A 27,970-nucleotide genomic window follows, 5' to 3' on the forward strand; every position below is an offset into this window, starting at 1 on the left:
TCAAAGAAGCAAGAAGCCTAGTTAGTCTTCATCTCGAAGACTCGAAACATCAGGGTCAACCGACCACCTTGCTATGTAATATATTCCAAACGGAAACATGAATGTTCAGTAAATATGTTACTTATGCCCTTCATTAACAAACCGTAATAATGGGTATTAATTTCATGCTCTTTCTCACGCAATACACAATTACACATTCAAAACTATTGGACATGTGTCGCATGTGAGGTATATTTGTTGAAACAATGTTATATCCCAGCGAATAAAGCACAAAAATCCGACATTACAAAGCGTGACAACAACGTTAAGGTGAAGAATATAAAGTGAAAAAATACTTGTTCGGATTAATAAATAAAAACGAAAAATACCACAAAATAACAAGCTATTTTGAAAATCAAATAGCGTTACAATTAGCTGTAAAAAGCCTTTTCTTAAGCCCCACAAGCCAGTGGATACTTTAGCATTATTAACATTGCAATAAAGGCAGTAAATGTACTATGTACTAAAATGTACAGTTTGGTACAATAGCTACCAGATAAAACAAATGTGATAAAACACAACTCCAAAAACATTTTGCAGGGTATTGCAACTGCTAAATGCACTAACATTGCAATTTGTGAAACTAAAATTTATTACAGCCAAGGCAGTGTATTGCTGTAGTATTCCAAACCGTATTTACATCTACCAAATGTAATTAAACGATAAAGAAAAAGCAGCTTATTGTATATGTAAAGGTTGACATTTTCAACTGCAATTACAATTAATATTGCATATAAACAAACATCACTATCGTGTAAACTAGGTGCAGCAAATGATAAGACACAAAATCGATCGTAAGTTCTAAAATCGGCAGTATGAAAATGTAGTTCGGTGAATCTTATAGAGCGAGATACGGATCGATTCAAAGGTTCAAGAAACAAAACAACGCTGACTAAAGAGTAAAAAGTGTATTGGCAGTCGCAATTGAAGTATAAAAAACTTTCTATTTATATATTGATCAAACGTGACCTGACATCATTCAATATCAGGTTGGAACAAATACTTTACAAAGTATGCTGTACCAATAAGTCAAGATTTGTCATAAAAAATAGTTTCTGTTTAATCAAATGGAACAAAATTCATTGGAACATGTGCGAGTTAATTGTATGTATTGTAACGAAACATTCTCGAACTTTTGAACGTTCTTTTTATGATTCCAATAAGATTTTCTTCATCTTTTTGTAGTCAAGATTTATGTTGAGACAAAAAGTTCAGTTTAAAATTGTAGAAGAATATTCGAAAGATGTTACCCTTTGTTATAATCATCATCTTAAATCAATTTTCGCAAAAAAATTACAGCAGTAGAGTAGTAGACCATTTCAGAGTTACATCTTTTCCTGAGATTTGTTAACTAACTCGCAAAGATTACGTGTCCTGCAGCGGATGTCAATGAGTAGTGGTCGCTTCACTTATAGAAAAAACTAACAGTTAGGAACTCGGAGAGTTAGGATGCATTGAAAAGTCTGATGGCTCTTGCTGAGTCAAAGCTGATATGTCAAATCTTCGTCTCGAAGATTGGTAAGAATGCGATCGAGTTTCTGGTTCTGTTCTTTGATGGCAAGAAACTTCTGCATTGGTTTGATTTGGAAAGGCTCGTGATGTAGATGTTGTGGGAGGTTCAACAAATGCGACTACAGGCTGCAATAACAAAACATGTTATATCATTGAGTTATTAGCAAATGAACAAAAACTATACTGAATAACGAGATTTTCTGAATAAATTTCGTTAAAATTAACTTGGCCATGTTCAACATTTTTAAGACGTCATAATAAAATTACGAAAATGTACCTGTCGACCAGAATGGACTTTAACAGTCAGTGATGAAGTAGCAGTAAGAGTGGGCACTTGATTGTTTCGGTGATTACTTCCTTTACCTGGAAGCCGTTCACCTTGAGAAGATTCTGATGGCTTCAAGTTATTCGACTCAGTCTAGAAAGACAAAACAAAAAGTATTTTCACTATTGGTGGAATTTATCTGGAGGTTATGTGACTTAAAAATACTCTAGCGTTGCTTCAATAGAAGGCACAGTCTAGAAAGTTTGAAATCTTTATCTCACCTCACAGTGATTATCTTGCAAAGGTTCGTTAGGCGGTGTGGCACCGCTTGAATAGACAACATATTCGGCATGGGGACAAACAAAAACCTGGCTTGTGTCTTCCCTTCTTGGATTAGGAGCACCAGCGAATGGATGCTGCTGCCACGCCACATGAGGTTCGTTTCTTTGCATTTCATTTGGGTATCTAAAATTCCTGTTGTAGTTCGGTGTATGTAAAGTGTAGCCCTCATGGTGATTGTGGGAAGCACAATTGTTTGCTGACTGTCTCCAGACTGTTTCGTCGTGACCTCTTCGTCGGACAGCGTTTCTTCGATGGATGGGACGATGACAGCTGTGCATATCGTCACGTGAAGAGAAATGACTTCCTGTGCAGTGAGGATGATGCTGATACCATGCAGGCGGTCGTCTGTTAAAAGCAAACCTTGAGTTTATTTTTATATTCATCAGATGAAATTCTTCAAACATATAGATTTAGAAAGAAAACCACATTTGGATAAGCCCAACGACAATGCCACGCAACAACAAATTGAACAAAATGACACAACACTTTAGTTACAATCCACTCCGTGATGATTGTAAGTATAACTCCAAGTCTAGTACACTACTTTATCGAGAAGAAAGTATGATGTGAATTGCATACCTGGGATAACAGTAAAACCCAGAGCCATCGCCATTCCTGTTTGCTCTTGTGCATGTCTGATGATGGTGATGCATTGGACATCTATATTCCAACTCTGGTGGAGGTGACGGTGGAGGAGTTGGAGTCTTAAGTCGGGAACCTCCTCCAACTGGTATGACCTCCGGTGGAGGTCCAATAAATGATAAGAGTACAGGAAGAAGGACGACCCCGTTTAAAAATCCCAGCAGGATCAAAATAGCCAAGACTTCGAAGAAATACCTTTACAATAAAACATTTAAGACTAATAAAAGGAAGTGCTGCGATTTTCATTTGAATGGAAACAAAAACCGATTCTCGAGTTCAAAATAACCTCACCGTACATCAAACAAAACCATTTTTGTAAAAACTTACGTAACAATGAAATCAAATTCTGCTCCTGCCAGCATAACAACTCCCAGCAACGTAGATATTGATCCATCAATAACTGGCCCAAGCATATGACCGATGCTACGCTTTACTCGTTCTTCTCTGCAAAAGATATAGCACAATAATTGAAAGAAACGTTAACAACGACAATTCAAGTGATGAAGTTAAGAAACTCGCTGCATACATTACCTTGAACCACACGATGTAATGTAGGCGAATGTGATGTGAACGGTAAATTCTACTCCGAGACCAATTGAAGCAACCAATATCACTGCTGGCACTGCGCTTAACTTCACTTTTGTCGCTCCCATAAAACCAAGTAACTCAGTTGCGATCATAGTGAGGAAGAGAGCCTAAAATACATCATAAGTTTGTTTACTTTGTCAAAATGCAATATTTTTGTCGATAGAACAATATAATTAATATGTCAATCGCAATTTTACATTATGTTAAAGTGCCATATTGTAAATTAGTATCTATCTTTGCCACTTTCATTTCGTATGTGGTGAGAGCCCTGGCTAGGCGTTCGAAACGTCGCCTGTTTGACACTGCTCAAGAACATGTGGCTGTGTCTTTGGCAGGACACTTACATTTATGCATGAAAGTAGACACGAAGATTGGCTTCCTTGCCGTCCCTTCGACTTTATCTAAATCTTCAACTACTGGGCGTACGCCTGGATACGACCAAAAAGAAAGAAGCATAACTCACCATGATTCCAGCTGCCCATGGATTGAACAAGACTATTGAAAGGACCAGAAACACGGCCAAGATAACACATCCAAGAGAAATAAAAAGCCAAAATCTGAGGTCGATATACTGTTGCCAGAAAGTGAAGGGATGACCGCTTGGGTAAGCAGACACTGACGTGCCAGCCTCTACAGATTCAATGCCACCACGGACCCACTCAATCACGTTCACAAAATCTTGGTTTTCACGCATGTCTGCAAATGAAAACAATCACGTCAGATAACAATGCATTGTGCAACCAATTCAACAATGTGATCTGCCGCATGAAGGCCGAGCAACAGGGTTGCATCAAAATCATGAGAAGCAGAGGTTTCAGATAATATAAAGACTTACTGTTCAAATAGAAAGGCATTTGAGCATATATAATTGCTGGCGATCGGGGAATGATCATGTTTAGATCACGTACAAATGACCAGGATGTCGGCTTGGGACGAATTTGTGCTTGCGAAGCAGAGTATGAAAGTGGGTCGTTTCCTACCCAAGCGGACAAGTAGTTGTAAAAAGGAGCTTCGGGTATTGTCCGAGACTCGTCATCGGATACCAAACGAACACGATCAACCTACAGATCAAACAGTAATTTAGAGTGCGGACGACACATTCAAAAGTAAAAACATTCATTTGATCAACGTTTTTCTGCAGGCTACGGTCAAACGGAATAGAAAAACATTATTTAATAAAGTATCCAAAAAATACATTTTATAAAACTTGAAGGAAACAAGCAATTCCCAAAGTGCAACAGTGAAACAATCATTTACACAGCAAACTGAATGTTATCGCACCCGCTTGCAAGGTTCTTCTTCTACATAAGAACGGCATCCAATGTTTCCTTTCTCGATTGGTTGGTCAGTTTTACCAGTCTGCAAGAGAAGCTTGAAAGCCAGCACAGTCTTGTCAGAAGCTTGGGGGGTCCATGTTGATGAGTTAACTTCTCCGTTCGCCCACGCTGTGTCGAACTCTGTCTGAAGATCTGAAAAGCAATGTCAGCCTTGATGCTTAAAACCGAAGTACAGAATTCACAATTGTAAACGAATATGCAGCAACGTTGAATATAACGGAATATCTCAGTAAAAAACGGAGAGCTCAAAAATTACACTCATGTTCAGCAACTATGTCGAACGCTATACTAATTCTCATTATCAGTGTTATTTGATTCGTAACGATAAAGATGAAAACATTTGATTTCGATAAGTTTATGGAGTATGAGTTAATTTTTGTATTTTGGGCCCTGTGCTTTTTCATTCAGGTTGACCAAGTGTTTAAACCATTTTGCTCACAAAAAAACACTTCTTAGGAAATCCAATGATACAACAGCTATAGAGGAAGCGTAGCATTTGCAATGTGATGACTTACACAATAAGCTCAGTTAAACTCTAATATTGCAGCAGATACAAAGCAATAACAATTGTAGAAATTAAATATCGGTGTAACGTTCCAGAAGTTACTAGGGAGTAGGGATCGAAATAATTTGCTTGTTACGTTTCATGAAAATACATCACTTTGTTAGTAAACTAAACGGTCAAATTGAGAATTAATTATAATCAATATCTAACAACAACAAAAATGTGGATGTTTTATCCCAATTGAATAATCCCTGTAAGTGAACAAAATATGTCAGGTTCTGAAACTTGTATAATTTAGTGATCAAGCTTTGATAATCCCTTATCGATTTATGTTCTGTGCAAATGTTTGACAGCCTTGTCAACTGCCAGATCATCAATAAACGATGATTGCACTGAAACCAAACATCAGTCCTTAAACTTGGATTGAGCAGTTTATCACATTTGATGCTATAACTGAAAATTCGATTCTTTGCTGTATTTGAAAGGGGATGGCTTTCCATTACAAACTAATGATTAAATTATCCTGGTCACTTAAGTGGTTTAAAGGCATTGAAAACCATTTGAAAATGTTCTTTAAAGTCTACCACTATCGTCTAACCTTGTAGCCAATCACGCATGTAGTCAAGCCAGTGCTTGGTGAGAGTCCCATCCGTGTTTCTCATAACGTAGCTTATAGATTTCATTGAAGTGTGAAGTTTGTCCAAATTCTTCTGATTTGAAGCGTAATCGAATGCTGAAAATTTCAGATAGAAAACTGCGTCATCAAGACATGGCAGCAAGCGAAATTTTTGTGGTTCTAAGAAATCTTGCTAGTCTATTGTATTATATACTGATATGCAAGTATGTCACATAAATCTTTATCACGGAATTCATTCGAAAAAAAATTTAAGACAATCGCTGCAAGAAAAAAATCTGTCATCCCACTAATGGGGATAAAACCAAATTCGGGCAATAATGATGAATGAGACTGAAATTTGAATGAATTTAAATCCAAAGAATTTTGTTTGTAATTTCGTGATAAAGATTTATGCGCCATACATATGAGGACAAAACGGAATTGGGATGATAATGAATGAGACTAAAAATTTAATGAATTTAAATCCAATTTTTAGTAAAATGTTTGTGGACATAAAGAGTAGCAATACAAATTTTCACTTACATTTGGTTACGATGTACATATTGTAAAAGGAAAAGTAGGTAGTTTGAGCAATGAGTGCGGCATGTTCTCGAGTTCCCCTGGGAAGAATGTCACCAAACTCTAACCCGTCTTCAATTAGCGTTGCTCCGTAGATAGACATACCCAGAAGTCCAATAAAAAGAACGATAACACCAATCTGTTTTTAAAATTATTTTACAATAATTTTGAAAGCAACAGTATTTTATGATGTATTTATTAACATGACATTTCACATTTTACAAACGTGAAGATAATTTAAAATTGAGTGTCGAAAACCTTGCGTAACGTAAATCATTCTAACTGAAAATTCCAAGCTATTCCAAGGGAAATCTTTTGTTAATTAATAAACATGCTGTGAGTTCAAAAATTGTCATGCAAATGCAAGCATCTCAAATTGTTGCTGTGTAGACGTATATATTAGTAATACAATATAAACCTCTTACCCTAACTGACTTTTTGAGTAAGAATGGGGCGTAATATCTTTCCCCCAGCTGACTGATAGTGAGTGAAGGTATAGTAGCTAAGCGGGCATAGATTGACCCAGATCTTTTTCCAAAACACCCGGATCGGCGACCTCTTCTACGGTGGGGTACCAGGCTATGTGTAGAACTGCGGACGCTCTCCATCGGAGTGGTAAGATTAGTTGGCGGGTTACTTCCGTTTCCTCTCCGACTTATTCTTCCGTTAAAGCCCGAAGTTGCAGGCGTGGAACGGCCCTAAACAAATGCTTACTTATTAATTATTATCTTTACAGGTAAAAGTAGAGCTTCGAGGAATGGTAGATAATAGGGTTCTCATCACACTAGAGCTAGACCCTCGGCACTTTTGAAAATAAGGTGACCAGTTCCTTTCTCTCGGCCACCTTTCGTTCAGCAACTAAGACCACCCAATTTATTACACCCTAGGTACAGGAAAACGGTGTTTATCAACAATAAGTTTAAGCTGGTTGTTGAACCAGGTGTGCATTATTGAAAAGCAACGCCTTATCCACTGCTCCATTCTACCGCAATTGCTACTTTGAAAAACGGCTTATTGTTACTACAACAAAAGAAGCTTGTGGCGGGAAATGCTACCAGTTTGTTCGCTCACTGTGGATGGTTCGCTGATTGCTTGATTGACGAATGCCACGCGGGGTCGGTTTGTTGGCCTCGAACGATCGTAATCTCTCGTTGGTATCCTTGCTGTATATTCTGGAGGTGGAGTGTTAGGATGTGGCTCGTAGGGAGGAACCGGGGTTGTTGTTCCTGTTCTGTTTCGAGGAGTAGATGCCGACGAGACGGTAGTTCCCGTTGATGGCCCTAATACAGTCATATACGAATCGTTGGAATACGCCTGTAAATATATTGTTTGATAAGTCAAAGATCTTTAGTTCATATTTTCTTAGCAATATAAATGTACTGTCCGACCAACGTTTAGTTCTTGTGTGTATTAAAACTATATCAATGATTGCAAACTAAATTTTACCTGTATTGTATGGTGCATTGTTATCGTGGTAGCTTCTGGCTCGTCGTACATCGGTCCAGGATTTCCTGGTAGCGTTGCTGGGTTGTGTACAGGTGGAATGTTTGTATGATGTTGGTGATATACCACGTGATCACAAGTACTGTTTTGTATTGTATTTTGCTGCGTTATATCCACGACGTCGTTCATTGTTGAGCTGTAATGCAAGTTTGGAATCATTCAAGTTTTCTAAGTCCTGCTTTAGCACATCTTTACTTAACTTTTGGATTGTACCACGCTTTCAGTGCATACAGCACTGTATGTATTTACTTTTTACATTTCCACCTGGCCCTCTTCAAAGATTACAAAAAAAAACTAAGCGAGTTATTCTCTTGTATAAGTTTCAGCCGATTCCGTTGGTTTTTAACGTGAAAATCGGATTAGCGTGATTATCACGAAACGTCCTTCTCATACATTAAAAATTCCACTATTCAAACTTTTACATTCACTCAATATCATAAGCAATTATTTCTCCAGTATGAGATAAAGTCGCTCCAGGCCTTGCCGTCTTTATGGTGAGTTAACGAAAATACAAGTAAGTTTATCAGGATAATCCCATTGAATTTTTACCTGTCAAAGCAGCACAATATGTCAAGCTTATTGTATTTTCTTCTTTGTAAATCAACACTTAGAATGGCTGGAAACACGACAAGAACCGCTATGAGATTAAATAAAGTGACGATGGACGCCTGTAAAAAATACAACATTAATTTATGCAACTGTATCGTAGGACACAGTACATCAACGAAATTTAAATTGGACACACAGTCTCAAACAACACACATGAATTCCGTACTTGGGTTTCTCCTTGGGTTTACCTTAGCACTTAACCTCCTGTTTTATTTTATCTTCACCGAACCTTTTCAAAAGAGCTGCCAAACCCACACTGTTAAATGTGAATAGAAATAAACCGTTGAACATCAGTCCAACGTTGTGAGACGTTTAATCATTACAAAAAAAGATGTTGTTGAGTGCAAAGTGGAGATGCGGCAACACGGTCTTGATGTCAGAAACTGTCGAGATAGCGCGAAGAGCGAGTGGTACAAATTGATAAGATATATCAACAAGTGGACTTATCGGCTGCGGTACTTTCATGCAAGAAGCGATGAAGCACATCACAAGAAGCCTCGTCCAATACGTGTGTCTATTGCATGCGGAAGAGGTTTATTAGATTTTCTATTTGTTATCTCCTCCATGGCAAGTTTTTTGTTTGGCGGACAAAATAGTGATAAACTCTAAAATATTCGTCCGTTTAATTTTTGCTTCAGTAACTTGGAGCTCGTTCTTGGCAACAAGTGTATTGAAGCTAAAATTTGAGTTGATAGCACCCTCGTCGTTTTTGTGCATGAGCTATGAAGATGGCGTTTAGCCTTCTCTTTAAAAGTGGTATTCAATTCAATCGGCGACAAAAGTTGATTGGAAACTTTTGCAGGTCAGCATGGATTGCTTACGGTAAAAACATTATAACCTACTATATTTGTTTGCTCGAATTTTCAACTATGTATCAAGCGTTCCCTATCTACATCACAATAACTTTCAACATTGCGCCAGAGATAAAGTGATGCCATAACAGAAGAATGTGTTGTGTGTCTATACCGAGTTGAAAAAGTGATGTATTTGATCCATTTGTTGGTTTTCACCATAATCTCATTGCAAACTTTGCATAGGGCATTCCGCTGCGATATTTCTTGCAAAACTGTGTGCGCACTAAACCACAATATTGATCTTTTCTATCTTCCGTTTGCTTTACGTGTGAAAAGTAGAATAGAGTGATTGCAAATCTGTCATTAAATTTGCGGATCAAATTGTGAGCGTGAATTCAGTCTCGCTATTCTCTATAGAGCTTGGCTATTTACTGTCATCACCACAACAATGTCCATCGTTAAGTCGTGTCTTTCTGCTGATTAAGGGTGCATTGTGAATTTGTGGAACCTGCCGCCTTGACATCAATTCCATGCACAGTCTGTAGCAACGACAAATGCATTGGACAACGTGTCACCTTGCGCTTATTGAGTGCAGTGCTTTGAAAGCGAAACATTAATTAGATGCGACAAAATGTTTTCCTATTACGAAAGTTTCAGTAAAACATTATGTAGGGTGTTCATTCTTTGTATTAATAAATAAGTGTCGCCATGCAGACTGGGTAATAATGCACAAAAATGCCCCGTAACGCATAACAAATTTTGCATTGATTAAACGGCGCCACAGCTTCGTTGACTGGAAAAAGCTTAATTTCAAAACGCATTATTTTCCACGGCAATTCGAAATGGAATAAAGCACAAGTCACAACCAATAAAAACATCAACTCGGCCGAGGAAGAACACTCAGATTAAACTGATGGCCACCCACGCCGATCGACATTCTGCGAAACGTTAAAGTAAATTCTTGGTTGACATCGTTGCCGCCAGTTGGCTGAGACTAAAAATTGTTTCATGTTTACTTTAGTTCAAGAAAAAAAAAAAACTTTTGTTCAGGCCAAGTAAAAAGGGTAAAGAGCAAAGCACTGCCAAATGTATTAACAAAACTAAATTGACAAAATCTCACTTGAAACAAAGCTTTGTTAATTATTACTAGTCAAAGACAACAGAGTTAATTTGTTATGCTATTTACTGCTTCACGACAGCTTAGGGAAAAGAAGCCCAAGGGCATGATAAATTTTTCTTTTGAGCAACAAAGTAAAATATAAACATTCAAAGCAATTTTACATTAACAGAGCTCAAAAGAATCAACAATGTCTTATTTAAGAGGATCCAAACGTGATTGGCAACAGTCATAAAAATATTCAGGGCGATTCGTGCGTGTCAACTTGCAAGACCACATAATTTTTTACGCTTAATCAAACCTTAAAAGCAAAATAAAAAGCTTGAGTTTGGCAACATTCAAGATGGATGCAAGTGACGTGAAAATAAAAGATAATCTCATTAGGCCATGTGAAACAATCCAAATGCAAAATCTTTTGTTATTCTCGCTTTTTTTTGATAAAGATTAAAAAGACCAGTGCATAAATTAATCCACCCAACGTTTGTTAATACAAACGTCGAGTAGAAAATAACTTAATTAATAACAGGCTTATGCTATGTTATTGGTATCTCGAAAGCTATCTACAAAGTTGAGAAAGCTAACTCCTAAAACGCAACTAAAGCCTGACGTTGACAATGGACAAACAAAAATTCTATTTCAAAATTTTGTCGAATCCTTCATAACAATTATATGCATGCACTAAACAAGGAACATGCAAATCAAAAACGGGCACCAAAATTGAATCTGCCTTATTTTTTTCGCAAACAAGAAAATTTGTTTATGATTAGATAGGTATAAATTTAATAAAACAGAAAAAGATTTAGCTTGATAGATAAACAGTGCAAGTCAAGAAAGTAATTGCAATAAATCAATGAGTAGTTTTCTTAGCTGTTGACGAAGCGATTTTACCGGCTTACGCTTTTTACGATTAAGTCGTTGAAAGTATAACTAATCTTACTTTGAAAGGCGAGTGCGATGACAATATTTACAAGCTAACAAGTGTGCTGAACCACCACAACGACATTTCCTGACCAAAAAACAGGTGCAAGAAACAATAATAATTTTTTTAAATACAACAACGACCGACCTGTAATCCAAAAGCTCTTAGTGCTGGCATTGGAATTATGAGCGAGAAAAGAAAGCCAGATAAAATAGCAATTGATGTAAGAAATACGCTCACTCCCACTCGCTTCAAACATTCACCCGTTCGTTCCTGCAAACAATATTGAGATTAGTTTGAAGGGAATAATTTTTTTTGCGTTTAACCATTGATCTACCAATAAAATGATGTATGGAGCACAAGTTTCGTTGAGGTGACTCCATATTCTGACTGCTAAACTAAACGAGACCAAGGCGGTAACCTTACCAACAGACCCGTGAATCTTTTTTAAATGGAAGCCTATTGGTTTGTAGTGGCCTGTACTGTGGTAGACCATAAGTTTTCACATGTGGACCACATTCAATTTTCTGCCATGCGCCCGGATAGCAACTTTGATCGAAAATGTGGTAAGATCAACACGTACTTACCTCAAAAGGTATGTAACTCAACACAGAAATTTCTCCGAAGTGGTGGGCCATAAGAAACATATCATCCACTCCTAATCCTAGCAGAAGAAATGGTAGAACCTGTTGGTTAAACAAAGCGCAATAAGTTGTTTGAACTCACACCAATCAATATGAACTCCATGCAATCTGACAGAAAGTCAAGAATAAACGACAACTATGTGGCTGACCCAGACGTTGAATCAACGTAAAAATATTTTTTGGTAGACTATTTTTTGGTCTGGAAGTGATAGAAGCGTCTAATCGTTGATCGACATCGAAAGCTTGTAGGTTGGACCCCCACTGAGAGCAGGCGGCTGTGTCTTAACATAATTAAAAAAATACATAATTCAAATCTTCAAGCAAAGCGGTGACATGACTAAGCAGATATAACTAACAAAAATTGGTCTCATTATAATGAAATGTTTTTTTACCTGTGTTGATGCTGCATTGAAACTAATTCCAAAAACCGAACAAATTCCCAACCCAGCCGCGACGGATAACGCGATTAGCAAAACGCCGATCACGCCAACGGCTCCTTGTGATCGTGAAGCGTTCCATCTCATCAATGAGAGGCAGGCGTATCCCATCTACAAAATATTGTGCAGGTTTAGAATGTTTTACTCACCGTATTTTCGTATATGAAATAAAATCAACTGGTCTTTGATTTCAGTAAGAAATCATTGGATTGTTATTGAACAAACGTGAAATAAATGTCTGTAGATGACACCAAAGACAAACGAATACATAGAAAAACATGCTCTACCGCATTTTCAGTAGATGCCACAAACGCTTGGAAAAGCCGTCTAAAAGCGATAATTTTTATTCAAAGCATTGACTGCTGCAAACTTAAAGCTCGTGAAAGCATTGAATTAAAGCATTTGAACGATCTTAAATACTCAAGACTTATTTTTACCATGAGAAGATAACCTCCCATCACTCGAATGTAACTGACAGTAGAAAACTCGGCCAAAATGTCAGCTGCAGTTGTCTCACTGAAGGCATGCAAAGCGTCTGTGGTATTTTTCGTCATATTCTTGTCTTCTGCTATAGAGTATATTTTCTAAAAATAAAAAGTTCTGTTGTTTTTAAATTGAAAGTAACTAGAAAGATTTTAAATCAGAAGAATTTTTTCTTCTTCGTGAGAATTTTTTCTATTTCACCTACGATGCGAATAGTGGTGAAATGTGGTAGCTGTTTATTTTCTTTTCTCTTCCAAGATGGAGGGTCTATCCTTTTACTCACCAAAGTTGGTGATATTTTCTGAACTACGTTAGAAGGCAACTGAAGAGGACAGAATTGTTTCAAATTACCTCGACAAAGCTTCTTTGCCAGTTTGACAGAATTTCTTCAGCTCTGTCAATGCTCCAGTCGTGCCCAGTTTTAATGCCCTTGTGGAATTCGTACATGTTGTTGGCGTTCATCAAGTTGAACAACGTTTGCAGGCCTTGAGCTCTAAAAATAAACAAATCAAGTTTTTTGTAATCAGTTTGATGCTCTGTATTTTTTATTTTATAAATATTTATTTTATATATTTCATAAATTAGTGGTTTATGCTCTTTTGCCAGGAAATATCTCACACAAAGGTCATGTTGACAACTTTAAAATGCCGCTTTTAACTCACAAAAGCATTTTGACAGAAAAGGACGTTAGCGCTTGAACAGATTTGCTCGCTTTTTCAGTATGTTTGCGAATCAAAGTGAAAAGCATATTTCTTCTGTAGCCCGCTGTGCTGCAAAAAATTTATTGCGAGAAGCTTGATAGCTCTCAGTGTTGCTTATAAAAGCCAATTCAAGCTTAACGAATGATAATCTGAAGCGGAATCCGTATAACTTTGAACTTGAAAATGTCTTAAATTGGCTTGTGCGAATGATTGAAAACAGATTTATTGGCTTAACTTTTTCCTATGTCTAAGACTTTAAGGAAACTGAATAAACGCTTTGTGTCACTTTTCACAAAACATAAAGACGCGTTTCGGCACCACCAAAATAGTCCATTGACACAGCTTATGATTTTTTTGACATGTAAATTAAAAAAGCTAACTAGTGTAACCATTATATCACTGACGAAAAAAAACTTAAAATGACTTAAAAATTGAAATATATTTTTTTCTATTTTCAAAAGAAAACAATTTCAGGTTGAGCGCAAAGAAATCACTTGTCGCGACATAAACCCACAAAGGAAATTCAAATTAAATAATAAATAAATTACCTGGTGATGTTTCTCGCATCATCTTTTTCAATTCCTCCAACGATCAGATCTATGGGCCACTTCATGAGAGTAGAAGCAAATCCGGAACACCCATCACGCAAAAGCGCTTTGATGTCAGGCAGCTTAATTTGATAAAAATACCGTTCTTATGAGAATGTTTTGGCCACCGAAAGTCAGTTGTGACAATCAGTGGATAAAATTGCTGCGTTGAATCAACTTTATAAAATTAGCACAATCTTCTTGTGTAAAACAGTTTGAAGCAATCGGTCGAGGAAGAAAAGCGACAATACAAACACATAAAGCGTTATGCAGTGAATTGTTTAGTACCTCTTTGCTTTTGTGATTTGGGGCCGTTTCTGGACATTCTGGGTCATTAGGATCTAAGCACCAGCGTTCTTGATATCCAGTTGTGATTCCCGCCTGAAACAATACCAACCACTCAGACTATTTTGATTGCTCATCAGGCAAAAGTGAAAGAATGAGATGACATTTACCAAGGCATTTATGACTTTAAAGTTTCACAGGCAATAGACATGACGCTCCATATGTGCAAAGTGGCGAACAGAGAAAACGAATTGTTAACTAACCAAACTTAATGTTTGTTTGTGTTGAAAGTTAATTGCTGGCAGAGGTGGTTGAACCTCTTGATAATTTTTGTTTCAGTCGTTTGATTGCAACCTACTTGAAGCATAAGATTTTTATAGTATCCAAGAGTGTCTCGCAAGTGCGAGGAAGGTAGCAAAGTCTCAATGTATCCGTCTATTAGTTTCAGGGGGTTTACATTTGTCCAGGTGATATCCGCCAAGGTCCTGAAAAAGAGACAGATGACAACAACGCCAATCTCCAAAGAACAATGTAAACACTGATGTTTTGCAACATCGAATCAACAGGCAATATCACAAGGATACTGACTTCTAAATACATTTAGCGATAATATCTTACTTGCTGAGGTAGATGGGTGGTGTTGGCCCTAGCAGTTTTGCTCCTTCCCAGAAGCAATCAAGCGGACCAATAATAAAACAAGGAAACAACTTTTCAAGAATCTGAAACGCAATAATGTAAATACGGTTTCTTTTGTGTAAGGTATCAGAGAACAACGCAAATCAGAAATGTAAATCATTGTTAAAATGTTTTTGAAAAAAAAGACTACAAAAAGTTCTCGATGCCAAGCAGAGCAAATTGCATTGAAATGCGGTGACTATTTTCTAATAACTTCTACAGCCTTTTTCATCATTTACTGATGATCATCAGAAGGTCTTTATTCAAATTATGTACCGGTAAAGTAATTTAGATTGAGTATGATATGGGACTCGTGGAATGAACTTAACAATAAAAGATACTATTACAAGTGTCCTTGGAATTCACACTCACTTAGTAGATCTATTTTCAACTGATAGTTAAGACTATGACTATTCCAAAACTATTTGAATGGAAATCAGGAAAAGTAGTGCACCGACAGTGCATAAGAATGACTTACCGAAGCGATAACCGAATCGAACTCATCCTTGACAGGAATAGTTTCTTTGTAACAAACATCAGAAAATCCCCACGTTCTGTACAGAAAAACAAATCAACTTTGCTATTTTAAAAAGCCTTGAGATATTTACATACAAGGGTTGCAACAACCATAGTAATATACAATACAACTCTACACACTGCAATGCCGGTGAATTAAAGTGTATACGATGCTTCAATGAGCCAATGATACAGCCGATATTTTCTCTCATACATGCAAGTGCGAGTTCGACCATCCAAAATAATTAACATAAAATTATTTTTACTTACTGATTGTACATGGTAACTGTTACTTTAGTTGCAGCAATGGCAGCTGTTAAGTGCAATTTCAAGGATTCAGGAGTGAGTGCGTTGTTTCCAGTTTGTATTAGCATTTGTATCGTGTACCCTGAAGCAGCGCCAGAAGAATCCGGATCATTTTCTGAAGTTAGTGCAGCTTTAGTGTATTCCAGTTCTTGATTCAGTTGACTTCCAGCTGTAATTGAAACATTTTTTGTACACAGGTTGGTAAAGGCTGCAATGCTGAAGCGAAGTCATACACATTTGTTTGAGTCATTGAAACGATGAATTGTCTCTTATCGTAGGCCACGTCTCTGATGCACTGTTCAAACATGCAATTGCGTAATATGCGAAATATTCACCCCACCTGTTGCATGTGTCGTGACCAGAAAACAATTATGGTGTGAAACTACGCATTCGGTAACACGACCTGCAATTTTGGTTGCACCCTTCTTTCAAATATTTCTATCTTGTTTTGTTTTCGCATTTTTGCATATGGCATAGCATCAACTCAACATTGTCAAACGTATAATCTTCAAGAAACGGTACAATTACTATGAAATACTGACAGCTTAGGGAAATAGGTGAACTGTTGGTCGTACCAAGTTTCAATATTAGCAAGAAGTAATGAAAGAAGAGGTTGATTCGTCAGAGGTTTGGAAACAGCATAAGATTTAAAATTGCACGGGTCATGTGCAATCACAACAACCTCTCTAAATATGATCTAGGTTGGTTGATTCAAGATTTGATAAACATTTGCGGACTACCTCACAAGCCTTTTTCAGTCGGTTACAAGAATCTCAGTTCTTTTTTGAATGAAATAATCGTTTCAAAAAAGCATGTTTATACATAGAAACTTCTGCTTGCTACTGTTGCATCCTTTCCAAAAAACCAACTTTGCGCAGAATCAAAACTTATAGCTTTGTTTTTCTTTATAAGGGATTAATTCAAGTTCCCATGGATATCGCTGAGCAGATGCGGATGGTCCGTTGAACAACCAAGTGGAAACAGGTCAGGAATGCCTTCTGAACTTTCAGTGTGATGAGTGAATGGAAACACATAATCAAATCAGTGTGGCTTTTAGCAGGTTGTGACTGCGAGTCTCCAGCGGGAGATAAACCTACTTCGATCCTATTCAATGTTTTGCGTGAATTGCAGCTGAAAACTGCAAAAACGATACTTTTGGATACAGCCAGCGATTTTGTTTAGTACAGCTCAAGTTAAAATATATGACACAGTCACAATGCACACATAACTTCAACAGTTCTTGAAGACCACAATAGAATCACTATTTCAAGTGTTCAATCGGTGAGCTGTCATCACGCAAGCCATCAAATAGGCTCAATTTAACAGTAAGTGATCATGGGCTTCAAATTATTTTAAACTTTGACATCGGAATTTTTAAAAGGATTTAACGACGCCAGTAATATCAGAAATGTAAGCCGGCTGGCTCACGGTGTTTGACTGGATGATCTTTCAAGCTGTCTAAGATCGTGAAATACCCGTAAACGTTTGTGGTAGGAATCCGGGAGATTAAGTCTAAATGACTTTGTCCTGCTGTATCTCACCACGTGTGTTTCAAGTAGTTTTATCAGCACGTTATGATACTAGTGCAATGGTGTGCATTGGTCTATTTCTTTTTGGCATCATAAAATGTAAACGCAACATTACCGTCGCCTGCTCAGCACAAGGTCTGGTGGGGATGGCTAGGAGCATTTTACGCCAAATGACATCATACCTTTGCACCACTATGTGAGCTCTCTCATCTGTAATTTAACTTTCAAGAGTTGCTTTCGGTCAAAAGTTATTGTTTTTGCCTTGTATCCACTTCAGTACTATTTCTTTGTGAAGTCATACTTACTTTCTCAACTAATCTTAAAATTAGGTTAGTCATATTTCTCATAATGTCTTGAAGAAACTACTGTGAGTGATAGCGTGGAATAGTCTGCGCTTGACACGTTTATAAACGTAACACCATGTTAAATCAATGCAAAGCATTTGAGCATAATACTGAAGCCGGCACTCTGTGAACTTTTATTTGTTTAACCAGTGGACGTACGAGCTGTGATCTTCAAAATGACCATACGGGTAAATAAAACATTGAAAGACATGTCAAAACGAACGATTTGCTGTGCAGTCAATATAGATCAATGACGACTCTATTTTTATTGTGGCAATGTCATGACAATATTGTATCAAAATTTACATGCTTTCAACCGTGTCTGTTGTCATGCTCTGTCAAAAAAACAGAGTCTCCATCTTAGCATCAATGTGATATCAACTAGTTACCTGTGATTTCTGCTTTTAAAACAACAACTCAAACCGGGTGGTTTTAGTTTACGAATCTTAATACAGTGGCTCCAAATAGTGTTTATATTATACGTAACTGGGCATTATCTGTGACGAGCTGGAACAAAGTAAATGGGTAAAAAATGATGGATTTCACAGTTTCAAAAAAGTATAGCCTGGTAACCTTCTCACAAAAGTAAGCTTTTTTCAATTTTTCAATTATCTGTTGACGTTGTTGTCTGTCTTCGAAGATGTTGAGCAAATAAGAGGCAAGGTCAATTAACTTAAAGATTTTTGTTGGAAGTAAAAAAAACTGTTTAGTGTTGAAATCATTATCGCACCCACTCACACGAATTACACCTTCACACTGAACGTAGTAGGCCTACAATGCTTCAACTATAAATCTGGAATCGAAGTGAGCTGAAATCGAGTATGTAAAATAGAATGAATAACAATGCTGCTTTTCGATTGTAACTTTGTATTTATAATTGTTTAAACTCCTCGTCGCATAGGTTGTGTCAATTTGTAGAAGTCATTGTATCGTTAACACAAACATACATTTTTTCTGGAAACAGCTAACTGAAGTCACTTTCAACTAATTCAAAACGCGCCATGCGGCATCTCAGTATTTCCTCACCCAACAACGTTTAATTTAAGTTATCGAACAGTTGAAAACATTTTACAGAACATATATCCGAACTACGTGTATATGTATTTCGAGATTATCTGCCACAGCAAGAATATTTTGACTTTAGTATATTTTACTATTTGAATTTCTAAGGATATTTCCAAAACCGTATCTTTAAAGAGTGTGCATTAAACCATTTACATAGTACACTCACACGACTCCATATGTCTGGGTCATTTCTGTTGACTTGTTTTTAACTTGTGGACCAGTTCAATAAAGTTATACGTTGGAAAACAGCCAAACTAGACAGAAGCCCAAAAACACTTCAACAAAAACTTGTTTACTGGTTTATCACAGCCAAACTAAAGAAACTCCAAAGGTTCATTAAAATTATGTGTGCGCTTAACTCGAAAAACATGACCCTTTGATTCACCAAATTGGAACAGCTGTGTATAAGATTTGTAATATATTATGCTTCCGAAACTAGCCAACACATCTAACGTACGAAATAAAGAAAACGACACCTTTGCAGAAAACGTTTGATTCAACTCAGTAAATACTCACAATTTATGACGTCAGTAAAGACAAAAGGGAAGATCAAAACGTAATTAACCCAGAAGAAAGTATGGATTTCTAAAGGCGATAAATTGATTAATTAGTTGTTTAAGTCTAAACAGCCAAGTTTATACAAAACCCAGATATTTTCTCATTCGCAAACCAAACAAATCACTCATCTTGAAGGCAAAAATTCTCATGCTGGGTTCTTTTTGCTTTTGACCACCCACTTATTCATACACTGCTTCGCATATGATTATTATCAATAACATGAAATTCTGAACTGACATGACACACCCAGATATTTTTAACGTAACATTATCGGACTTAACGAGAAAAATTAAGTGGTATTATTATCTGCATTTTTCAATCCGGACTTTCGGCTTGCGCGTTGTCAACGTTGAACTGATCAAAACAACACATTTCGCCAAGCCATTCAAATCCACAAGCGATGTGATTGGACCAAAACATGAATTGTGATTAGAATGAAGCGTGCTACAATTTTTGGGCTAAACGATGTAATTTGCCAGTGGGTGGGAAAGCGATTATGTCGAAGGTCCTCTTCTGCAGTAGAAAAGTTAATCCTTGGCATAACTGCTCCTCAAAGGGTTACCTAAAATGAAATCTTGACTGCTTTAGTTTTGTGTTCAAAAGTTTAAGGACAATGTTTGGTATAGTATTTTACTTGTCACTTTTCAATGTACTGTATTGTTTTTTACACAGTGCAATTATATGAGACATGCTTTGAGTATGAGTAAAGCAGATCATAAAAAAACTCTCTCAGATATCAATTGTTAGGTAACAGTAAAAAAAAGTTCATTTTCTTTGCATTTTTGTTGCGGTTTGCAAATAACCGTGTTTTTTTCGTCATAGCCATCCATGGTAAAATTCATAATGTGTAGGAAAGAGCAATTGCATAAGTGGATGATCAAATACATACCATCACTCTTTCAGAGTGGGGGGAACAGAAACGTCAAGTGACGTGGTATGAGGTGGTGTTAAAAAAGTTAGAAAATGGGTTCTTTTTATAAATTTTATATACCCCTGAGACAATACTTATCGCTTACTTACCATAAAGATGCGATACGTGTAAAAAATAGAGAGCATTGGCCAATCTATCACTATCATACTGCGATAACCAATGCCCAAACTTCTTAAAGCATGGGAGTAATGGACCAAAAGATGTTCAGTCAGCAGAACGCATTATTTAAAGTAATTATTATCAAAGATACAAAGTATGGAATTATTTATCCTAAGAAACCGACTTACTTTCAACCCATAATTTATTGATATCCGTTTCCATGTGAGCGTGACGCAGTCCAGCAGCACACGACGATAGGAAAAGAAACCCGAGGAAGAGTACGTACTTCGCATTTTTTTGCGTAAAACATCCGAGCCAGAAAAATATGCTTTGAAGACTTGATCGAAGTTTTAGTGCATAGGGATTCCCTCGCGCTTCACCCTGAAGACAAAACGAGCACGCTAAATTTGACTAAAATTAAACTAAAAGTTTATCATACACTGCTGTATATTTTTACTTTTGTGAAGTTGTTTGCTAAACGGTCTTTGTCATCGTTTAAAACAGCTTGTTTATTCTGTTCTGCTTTTGACAGTAACTTACAAATTCGGCAAGCACGTTTTATCTCACTTTGTTACCCTTAATTAACATGTTGTTTATCAGCAACATCACATTTTACTCCTGTTCTTGCCAAATATGCTATTGGCATTTTTGCCTTTCTGTTCTGATGTTTCATCTTGAAAAATCCTGTTAACTCTTTACGTAACTCAGTAGCTGTTCTTGTTTAACAAATCAAGTTGTTGGTAAATTTTAAATTTATGACTTCTTGCAAGATTTTCGAACTGCCATATAGGAGAAGGTACAAACTCAAAGACGCGTTTGCACAGTATAAGTTTAATGTGTGGCTTACCACTCGTCACAGTTCCAAAATAATCATGAAATTTATTTTATTCTGAATCTACTATCATAACATACAATGCAATTACAGATTGAACATGACTGATAATTGGAAGCATCACAAGACCACACAATCGTCTATTAGACTCTCCAATGTCACAATGAAACGCTGCTTTCATATTGAAGGTAAACGAAGCTGTTATGGAAGTGAGTTAGAAAGTCATTGAAAAAAGTAGCTTTGTTTTTAAGAAAGTACTCTTTTCAGCATCCTTCAAAGGCTGTAGTGTAGAAGGACACTTTTAGGCTACGTACTTGGTAGGCTATACACTTGCTTTGTCATTTGTATAACATTAGTAAAGTGTGTTATAAACTAAACTACTGTATACATGACGTAGGAAGGGTGAGATGGCGAAGTGGAAGAAGCGCTGGCTTTCCAATAATCCAATGTGGTTTAAGCTGATCTTTAAAAAATACCGCTCACGTATATCTAGGGTGTAATAGATCCGGGTAGGCGTAGTTGGAAATCGAAATGCGGCGGAGTTGTTAAAACAAAAGCTGTCGAGAGTGAGAAACTGCTTGCCTTACTTTCATTACTGCCGAAAGCTTGGTATAATGAGAACCGTATCTTTGAGTCCTTTTAGACCTTTCCTTTGGTAGCCGACTCTAATTTACGTACAGAACGAATTAACGTGTAGAATTGATAACGGTTTTGATTGCAACACTTTTATAACAATTTTCTCTTGGTTAGTTAGATTAAAAGTCGTGAGACATACAGTACTATTAGGCTACATGCAGGAATCTTCTGGTAACCGATTACATTGTTCAATTTTTTATAAGTATACGACTACTTGTCTGAAGAAGCATTTAGGGATGTTTACCACTAACGAAACTTAAAACAAGTGTACACTGTAGGCTACAGGGTGTTATGGTTTTCCAAAGTTTTAAGTTTCCACATTCCAACTACAAATTTACATAAAGACTGTACGTTTTTCTTAAATAGAATCTCACTCCAGTTGAGAGCTAAAGTGCGATGATTTCACATTCACAATGTAAGAAAATATGCAAGTTTAGTTTTGTCAGAATGAATTTGAGATTAATCCTGGTGTCAAGTTGCTAAATGCCACCTGGATTTCGTATTGCCAAGTATCAGAACGATACAGATCTTCTGTCCAGAAAACAGGTTATTCACCTTTCAATATCTTCATTTTTGATGCCGAAACAAAAACATTATAGCATGACACTCTCTATTGAAAAAGATTGATGTTTTTACGCACCAACACAGAAGTCTCAATGTAAGAAATTTGTCTCAAGGTGGTTCGTTTATAAAAGAAGTATTGATGAAAGGAAGCTCCTCGGATGTGTTTGGCAGCACGAAAGCGATGCATCAACGCTATTGTGAACACTTGTCAAAAATGTTTTTGTCTGGCAAGATGAAAATCATAACATACTTGAGAACACCGTTCTTGTGAAGTTAGCTTTGAGTAAATCTTTCATATTATACAAATACTGGTGAATCAAAAATTGAGATCACTAATTTTTTCGATATAGCAAAGCTGTATGGTCTTCCGTTTTAAACCGAAACAACTGTAAACAGCTAAACATCGGTTGGCTTAAAATCCTGCGATTTTTTTGGCAACTAAACCTCTCACGATGATGAATAAATTGCTTATCAGTAAAGGATTGAAGAAACCAAGTTCCGGATTAACGGATAAACAAACGGTTAAACTAAAGTTTAAGAATTTTTCAAAAATGTTCTTGAATTGAACAAAACGTGAAGTGTATAAAAGTTACATACAGAACTAAAATAACACGCGTAGAGCTATTGCCTATTAAGACGAATCCCCTCAGACAAATCTTAGTCATAAATGATGCAGTTGAGAGGTGTGATGCATGTGATGACAATATCGACATCAGTCAAATGATGGTTTTTCTATCAAAAGAAGATGATCAAATCAATATATTGGTTCGAACTTCCTGTAGCTGGTGGAATCCACTTTTGTGAATTGTTGTAACATCAATGAGCAACGGCTTGGCAAATAACATCAAACCAACATTCCCAAGTTTTTACATGAACAAGACAATGGAAAGCTACAAACTCTACAGAGAAGATTTGGCCCAATCTAACGCTTGGGTGGTCTGCATACTCTCAAGCATAGAAATAGCATAGCCTCAGGCGGATGATTCAGCTCAAGTTCTCCACGAGGTTTCAATGACGAAGCGTCAGGCTGGTTTGAATGGTATTAAGCAATGACGGGATATTGATCGTGTCATGTTTGTGGTTGCGGTCAAAGACTGGAGGCCACCTTCGTGGCGCTGTTGCTTATGTTCAGCTTGATCAAAACTTGATAAACATTTCTACGCTTGTCAACAAGAAATTGCACTGCGCTGCCTAAACCGTACGATTTGTGAAATCGTAACATTTACTGCTTAGGCTTGGAGCTATGCTGATCTGTAACATTTTTATGAAAAGTATATCATATACAAACTATGCATGACACAAACCACACCTCGAACTAACCAACTATGTTTCCACGCTGGAAATAAAACATTCTGCAATAACCAAGGTCGACACCATAAGATTAAAACGATGGAAACAGTTGTCTGCCGCTGTTATCTTCCACAGTGAGGAGCCGATATAAAACCAAAGAAAGCTAAAAAATGAGATGCATTGTGGAAATGAAACAATGTGCGACCCGGAAATTCAACACATTTTGGTGTAAATTACGCTTGCTATGCTTTAAAGCTCGTAAGATTACACGGGAAACGCGTGACCTTGGTTGACAGGTTGACAAAAATGCTTACGACTCCAGCAAAAAAGGCATGGAATAAAATGATAATTGGTCAAAAGTTAATCACCACAGGCAACACAAAAGTTTTGAAAACAACGACTTTGCATCCGCACGGACCAACTAATTACTCAGGGTCAGGACAAAGGCGTTGACATTCTCATAGAGAGGTAACTTTAAGTGCTGAAATCTGCATTTCAAAATGCCAATCTCGCCAGTTATCTGATACTTTAATGACGTTTTTGAATAATGAACAACGCTTCTCTGAGCTGTGGCATCGTTTTTCTTTCATATCAGTTGCACAAGCAGCAACTTCTAAATGGTGTGCAGCAGACCACAGAATACGTTAGATATGACGAAGTCCCTAGAATTTAATCCATTGCTAATAAAGAATGCTTCTATTTTAGGTGACAAAGTAATCTCGAAATTATCGATTAAAATAGAAAATCACTTTCAAATTAAGATTATCTTCTCGTACAATTTAAGATGCTGATTGAAATATTAACATATCGTATCAAATAATTTCACAACCCAGGCTTTAGTGCATTTTTAATTTAAATTGCATGAAAGCCGAAAACGTTTGATTGTTTTTGTGCAAAACTATTTTTATTAACTTGTTTTGTGCTAAATTTAAACCCTACTTGGTTTTACATGTTTGTGATAAAATATAATAAACTCTTTTCTATTGCCCTCTCTGTTGAAATTGTCATCAAAATTAAAATAAATAGGCCATCACTAATATTTTGTTAGATTAAAAAGCAGACCACCAGCAGTATGCTGCTAGTGTTGAGAGCTGCGACAACTGGGACATACTTTAAATTGGGTGTTATACTGAAAGATCAAGTATCACAAAGAATGTCTTTTTGTGTTAAATTTCAGTGCTTGTCACTAATACAAAAAATGACAAATATTTTCGACTTATTATTATTCTTGGGCTACGTCACCTTTTCTCCACAGTTCATTTCAAAGTATTTAAACACAGGTCACAAACAACAACGAGAAATACCTTTTGCTCCCTGTCTAAGGTTGTTGGAAACTTTTTCATGTATTCTCATCGGTCTATTTTATGCTAAACAGAATCTAAGATTTGACACACAAGTTCAATGCATATAGTATGACTGATGTGAAAACTTAGGGCTAGGCCAAGGGTGTGTGATGTACTCTATACTATATAGAGGCTACAGGAGAGCTGTCACTTTTTGGTGTCATAATATTAGAAATATAGGTCAGTTTTGGTATAAAAAGTCAATATAGGAACGTTGCTTATGGGGGTGCTGGAAAAGGTGATCACTGATCAGTGCGGGAGGTGGCAGCCCCAGCTACGAGATCGTTGCTTATTTACATTGATTTAAAGCCTGCAAGACATCGGATCAATGAAAAAAAATACAGGTTTGTTGACTGAAGGAGAGCATCTCAAAGGTGGCTGCATCGCGTGCGCCAGTTGACAACATTGATTAAATTTGCTCTACTTAGGTTTTGACATGCGTGGTGAACCGAGCCGTGTCGTTACAGTTGTGATCTCTCCATTGGAGCCAAGTGTTGATGCAATGTTGTGTGACGTTACTTTAACGTTGAAAAGAACAGATCAAAAACATCGTTAGCTTGCAAATAATGCTGCTTTGTTCAGCCCATGCCACAACTTAACCTTTTGTTCTGTCGAGTCAGAAAAGTCGATTTGCAAATAATAAACATTGCGCATCAACAATTGGAAACAAATGGGTGGCCTACAATGCCCAACTCTTGCATATTTGTAATTTTGTAAACGAAAAAGACAACTGCTCCAGAAGAAAATGTCTTTGTTGAGTTTTACAATTTATATTTGCAAGTACGAGCACAAAAAAGGACAGTTAGAAAATACATGCATAGTTTCCAACATGAACCATTGGCTTCGGCTAACAATCACTCTTCTTTGCATATTCCCATGTGTAGTGGAAATAATTGTTTGCCCACGAATTAAGTGATATGCAAGTAAACATGACTACGAGCGTTGCTCGAAAATTTCGGATCATCCTCTTGTCTGACTTAAAACAAGAACTTTTGTATTTTACCTACAACTTAGTATTGACACCATTGTTGGTCTTTATCTTTCTTCATTGGCAGTCTGTTGGAAATATCACAATCAGGTTATAGAAAATCGTTTGTGCCAGCAGGGTTTTCAAGCCGAAAAAACCTGCTGTTATAAAACAGACAACTTCCGGATAGGTCGGCGTTTTCTGAACTCCTGCATCTATAAAGACCAACAATGATAACGGCAAATGAGGCTAAACAGACCTCACATATCAAGTGTTGTTTCAGATACAGAAATACTAATTTCAAACAAAAATAAATGTAATTAAACGTTCTCAAAGCAGCACAGTGTTAATGGCATTGAGGCCTTGATAACGAAACAAAGAATTGGGCGAAATACAACTAAGCACAGTCCTACTCGCGTTTTACATCTCTCCAGGGACAGTCTAGAGCTGTAATTTCAATTTAATTCTCATCTATTCAACCGTTTCACTTTTTATGACGACAATTCAAATATTGAGTTAAAAATTGCAACAAAATTATATCAAAATGGCGGTTTCATTAAAACCACGAAGAGACAATTCGCTAGTTGACGTCTGTCACTGTCGGAAACCGCGCCAATTGTCTGTGTCGATTTAGTCAAAGCCTATAAAAGTCGCCCATGCAAAGTCAAGTTTGAGGACCTAGTTATATCTCAGCAATCCTTTCTATCAAACACAAACTTCACTTTTCAAATATGGTAAAAAAGTTAGGACTGTGTTTCAACTTTGTACGTAATGACATTGACGCTCCTTATGATGCATAGAAAGCAGCGAGTCCCCGACGAACCCCATTTAAATACAGTATCACAGAATTAAACCTCCTTTGAAAGTTATGCTAGCAAAGAAATCACATTCCTGTAGTGGTGGCAACTGGAACACTCGCAACAACACTTTATAGCTAACGCAATGGAATAACACGCACTCGATTACTGTCAATCACTCCAATCTGGCATGCCACATATCATAACAGGACTTTCAACGCTGATCTGATTATCCTTGCTGTTGAATTTATGTTAGGCTATAATCAAACAACGCGTTTCTCACAATGGACATTCAAAGAACAGATAAATGACTTAAACAAATCAGGCGTGCAACAATTGACTTTTCTTGAAATCAGAAAGACATTAATCAAATCGACTCACACAAAAGTCGTATAATGAAATAGTATAAGTCGTATTTCAGTGACCAGTGAACATTACTGTTGAGGAACAAAAACATCTAAGCAGCCTTGTCGAATCATTTCACTTATCCAACGTGGCTTTGAAAGCAACCCACGGTAATCATTTCATTTGCTCACGACCAGAAAAGCGTTGACTAGTGAGCGAAAAAAGAAAATAGATAATTAGCAATTCAAATAAAGTGGGCAGATTTTACGATTTTTGTTGGTTATCATCATCTAGTAAAATTTTATAAATGCTAAAATAAATTGATAAGCTACTCCAACAAACTTTATTTAAACAGCAGTGAGTGGGAAATCGGATTACTTGTGGATTACTTACGATATTTCCAGACACAGCACCGTAACTAAATTCCTTAAAATGCTAATTATTTTCGTAGGGATGACTTAACAAAGACTAACCTGTCTTACGCGTGAAAGAGCGAATTTGGCATCACACCAGGTTGGTCTTGACAGCAAGTCGATATCGTTTCTGGATCTATCTGAAATGCCATTTTCGTTGGCCAAGCGTCCCCGAGCAGGTGTTCTTTCGTTTGTGAGACGATTGTCTTCAATTCTTTCTAACTCGACCGCGCTGTTAGATCTTTGGTTTTCAGGT

The 27,970-nt window shown here is 36.9% G+C and overlaps 1 protein-coding gene across 1 annotated transcript; it reads right to left on the minus strand.

Annotated features, from left to right (window-relative positions):
- Positions 1 to 204: 204 nt before the first annotated feature.
- LOC145777960 (protein patched homolog 1-like) lies at positions 205 to 27,970 on the minus strand. The gene is made up of 28 exons (XM_082589331.1): positions 27,775 to 27,970; positions 20,716 to 20,908; positions 15,966 to 16,170; positions 15,658 to 15,733; positions 15,123 to 15,223; positions 14,863 to 14,989; positions 14,508 to 14,600; positions 14,181 to 14,302; positions 13,283 to 13,424; positions 12,886 to 13,032; positions 12,404 to 12,559; positions 11,955 to 12,053; positions 11,515 to 11,640; positions 8,478 to 8,596; positions 7,872 to 8,064; positions 7,497 to 7,739; positions 6,851 to 7,123; positions 6,390 to 6,564; positions 5,829 to 5,963; positions 4,670 to 4,857; positions 4,224 to 4,449; positions 3,852 to 4,084; positions 3,332 to 3,495; positions 3,128 to 3,244; positions 2,738 to 2,995; positions 2,098 to 2,503; positions 1,829 to 1,969; positions 205 to 1,677 (listed from the first exon to the last, which is right to left on the minus strand). Exons 2-28 carry the CDS (start codon positions 20,747 to 20,749, stop codon positions 1,468 to 1,470), a joined length of 4,509 nt encoding a protein of 1,502 aa, XP_082445457.1. The 5' UTR covers positions 20,750 to 20,908; positions 27,775 to 27,970; the 3' UTR covers positions 205 to 1,467.

This window comes from Aplidium turbinatum, chromosome 10 (genome assembly GCF_918807975.1).
Source record: "Aplidium turbinatum chromosome 10, kaAplTurb1.1, whole genome shotgun sequence".
NCBI lineage: Eukaryota > Metazoa > Chordata > Ascidiacea > Aplousobranchia > Polyclinidae > Aplidium > Aplidium turbinatum.